Source organism: Phalaenopsis equestris, unplaced genomic scaffold, assembly GCF_001263595.1.
Source record: "Phalaenopsis equestris unplaced genomic scaffold, ASM126359v1 Scaffold200476, whole genome shotgun sequence".
NCBI classification, from domain to species: Eukaryota; Viridiplantae; Streptophyta; class Magnoliopsida; order Asparagales; family Orchidaceae; genus Phalaenopsis; species Phalaenopsis equestris.
Window position 1 is genome coordinate 1 of NW_018220295.1, and position 3,084 is coordinate 3,084.

General features: G+C 30.4%; 1 protein-coding gene across 4 annotated transcripts; it reads right to left on the bottom strand.

The window, feature by feature from the left end:
* Nucleotides 1–48: 48 nt before the first annotated feature.
* LOC110035874 (vacuolar cation/proton exchanger 2-like) lies at nt 49–1,838 on the bottom strand. 4 transcript variants are annotated; one of them, XM_020740187.1, is made up of 5 exons: nt 1,406–1,838; nt 1,071–1,187; nt 934–987; nt 450–566; nt 176–359 (listed from the first exon to the last, which is right to left on the bottom strand). In XM_020740187.1, exons 2-5 carry the CDS (start codon nt 1,164–1,166, stop codon nt 219–221), a joined length of 408 nt encoding a protein of 135 aa, XP_020595846.1. In that variant the 5' UTR covers nt 1,167–1,187; nt 1,406–1,838; the 3' UTR covers nt 176–218. The 4 variants fall into 4 exon arrangements, with proteins under 4 accessions (XP_020595844.1, XP_020595846.1, XP_020595845.1 ...); XM_020740185.1 differs by lacking the exon at nt 1,406–1,838 and adding an exon at nt 49–126 and having other exon boundaries at nt 266–359; nt 934–1,399; XM_020740186.1 differs by lacking the exon at nt 1,406–1,838 and having other exon boundaries at nt 1,071–1,399.
* Between the last annotated feature and the right edge of the window lie 1,246 nt (nt 1,839–3,084).

A 3,084-nucleotide genomic window follows, 5' to 3' on the forward strand; every position in this document is an offset into this window, starting at 1 on the left:
ATGATCTCATGCAATAAAACATGCAGATTTAATATGTATAGGCTGAAATGTCTTCGTGTCAACTTCTCTTTCCCATGAATGAATGCTTGAAGTTCCCATCTATCTAGTTCATGGGAGAACTCTCTTCTACAAAACATAATCAGATATCAAAATAAATACTATAAGGATATTCTAACATTTTTCTTCTGGGAAAGGTAGTGATGAAATGCTTATAATGTTCATTTAAAAGAAAAGCTTTTAAAAGTGTTTGGCAATTTAGACTCACCGAAGGTAGGATCAACATGTACATAAAAGCTAGCAGCTACAATTATATAGCTGAGAATAAGCATCATTCCTCTAAGGTAATTAGAGGTTCCATCCTGAATTGAAGTATTAGAGTAGATGAAAATAGTATAAGGCCACAGGCTAAGACAAAAAATTTCATTTCGTTATGTAGTCTCAAGGAAAACCTGTAACATGAAGGCAACAACTAATACTGTTATGAAGAGTGTAACTGTCTCAAAAAGCTGAAAATTCAAGTCCATATGCCTCTCCATTATCCATCCTATTATCACACAGAAAGGAATCTGCATATATAAAGAGAAAAAGTTGATCATTATACTAATTTTTTTTAGAAAAATGTATTAGCCACAAAATTGTTTTTTCAAATTTTTCCACACAAAGGAATTTTCAAAAAATACATGCCTATCTGATTTAACTTTAGTCTGATAAAAACATTACTTTGCTTGAGTTCTTAATTGAATGTGTTTCGGGTTTGTTCTTTTGATTCATTGTATTTTAACTCTTTTCTTTCTTTTGTGTATGTGATCATAGAAATGCCGTTGAAACTGTTGTTTGAATGTTTGTAGGTGCCTATGCATGAGGTTGGGTGTGGGTGTGGGTGTGGGTGTGTAGAGAGAGAGAGAGAGAGAGAGAGATGTAAGTTGCAGTTACCCCAAACATTGATATCTGCGTGGATGAGCCAATTGCAACTCCAAGAGAAATGTCCTTAGTAAGAAGATGAAAGAAATAAGACTCCTGAACAAAACCTGTGAGAAAATTTAAAAACTCTGCAGAATCATAGAACTTACTAGTTTTTCTTTCATGGCAAACATAATGGCGCTTGCATGTTCGGCAGCATTGCCTATTACTGGAAGCAAAATAACACTTATAAATGCAATAGGCATATTCCATGCCTTAGAAGCCCCCTATCCAATTGTTAAAACAACCAAGGGATTAGCTTTCAGTAAATGGGGACTAGATTTTGGCTTTATGCTTTCTCACAATGATTTATCGTGCATTAGGAGGAGAAAATAAGGAAATTTTTTCATCACTTCACTTATTTGATGAAGAAATGATGGAGAAAGTAACAACAAAGAACAAATATTGTCTTTGGTCTTATAACAACTATGATATGAAATTTTACCTCAATGGTATCAACTAAATATGCTGAGATGACTGCAATCCACACAGTAACAATTGCAAGCCAGATAATTGCTTCCCACTTTGAAATCTGAATAGCTTTGTCCTCATCCTTTTGGCTTTCTTCACGCTATTTCAAGCACATTAGACATTTAAAATCAGCTAGAAAGAATAAGATGGGTGTTGCAGAACAGGCTGCGCGCAGGAAAAATATGAGCTTATTTTTATCTCAAGTGAAGGAAAATGTTTCCACATTTAAAAAGCGAAGGCCAACTTAATGAACTTGAACTAGTATTTTTGGTGTCAAGTTCGAGTTGTTCATCAAGTGCATTGGTTCAAAAATTATGATGCACCGACATTTCAATACAAATAGATGTGCATGGTCTGATATGCGTCGAATATGATCACACATATGACATGTGTTCGACATATGTTAGTTATGTTTGTAACTTGTCCAATTAAAAATAGTAATTCAAACATTTGTTTTCTTAAAAGTTATAATTAAATTTATAAATAGGAAATTGTACAAAATAATTGTTATTTATTTTTTATATGCATTTTCTAAAAAAAATATTGATGATCATATTTAGTTTGTTTTTAATCACTAATTATATTTTATTATAATTATTAATTTCCATTTTTTATTATATTTTTTGCCACCGCTGTTGATTTATGATAATTATTTATTTATTTTTTTCTTTCTTAAATTTTAGTGTTTTATTATCCTTAAAATATTAAGGTTTTATTTATTTATTTCATGTTTGTTTAATGTATACATAGGAATGTATTATTTTAAATATTATTATTATTATTATTATTATTATTATTATTATTATTATTATTATTATTTCATGTAAAAGTTATCTGTGTACTCTATATTTATAAAAATAGATGTGACTCCTATTTGTCGAGAAAAAAATACGTAAAATTACGTGTGGAGTCGGGACGTTACTCTACATTCTTGGAGAAAATAGGTGTGACCCCTATTTGTGGAGAGAATTTGATTATTACATATTTTATTCATTCCAATACACTTGTAAGGTTCTAAAATATATGATTTAAATGTAAGGATTCAAAGTATGACATAAACACACGGTTATACTAAAGAAAAAACTCAGATACAACCGTGTTATACCGAACAATACATATAAATAATCCTTAAATCCTCTATAGTGATAACAAAAATGATTCTAAATTATATGATTTGAATGCAAGTATTCTTGACAAGGCATAAAATATGGTGGTACAAAAGAAAAATCTCAAATACATTTGTGTTGTACTAGAGAAAGTAAGGGTTAATAGCAGGTTCAGGAATTATTTACATATTTTGTCCAGTACAACACCTATTTCATGTCATGCTATGAACCCTTACATTAAAATCATGTAGTTTAGAACCATTTTTATCGTCGTTATAGCGGATTTGAGGATTATTTATATGTTTTGTTAACCACAACAAGGTTGTATCTGAAATTTTTCTTCAACATAGCTGCATGCATACCATGCTATGAACCCTTACATTCAAATCATGAATTTTAGAATCATTTTTGTCCTCATTATAGCAAATTTAATGATTATTTAAATGTTTGGTTCAGTTCTCTTTAGTACAATAGTGTGTTTAAGTCATGCTATGAACCACTGCATTCAAATCATGTATTTTAGAACCTTACAACTTTGTTTTAGGGA

Bases quoted from the DNA above. Each gene is read 5' to 3' on its own strand.
- LOC110035874 (XM_020740184.1), bottom strand. From the start codon at position 1,173: ATGGAATATGCCTATTGCATTTATAAGTGTTATTTTGCTTCCAGTAAT. The intron at 567-933 runs GTAACTGCAACT...TTATATATGCAG, and splicing joins CGCAGATATCAATGTTTGGG to ATTCCTTTCTGTGTGATAAT. The intron at 360-449 runs GTTTTCCTTGAG...ACTTCAATTCAG, and splicing joins TTGTTGCCTTCATGTTACAG to GATGGAACCTCTAATTACCT.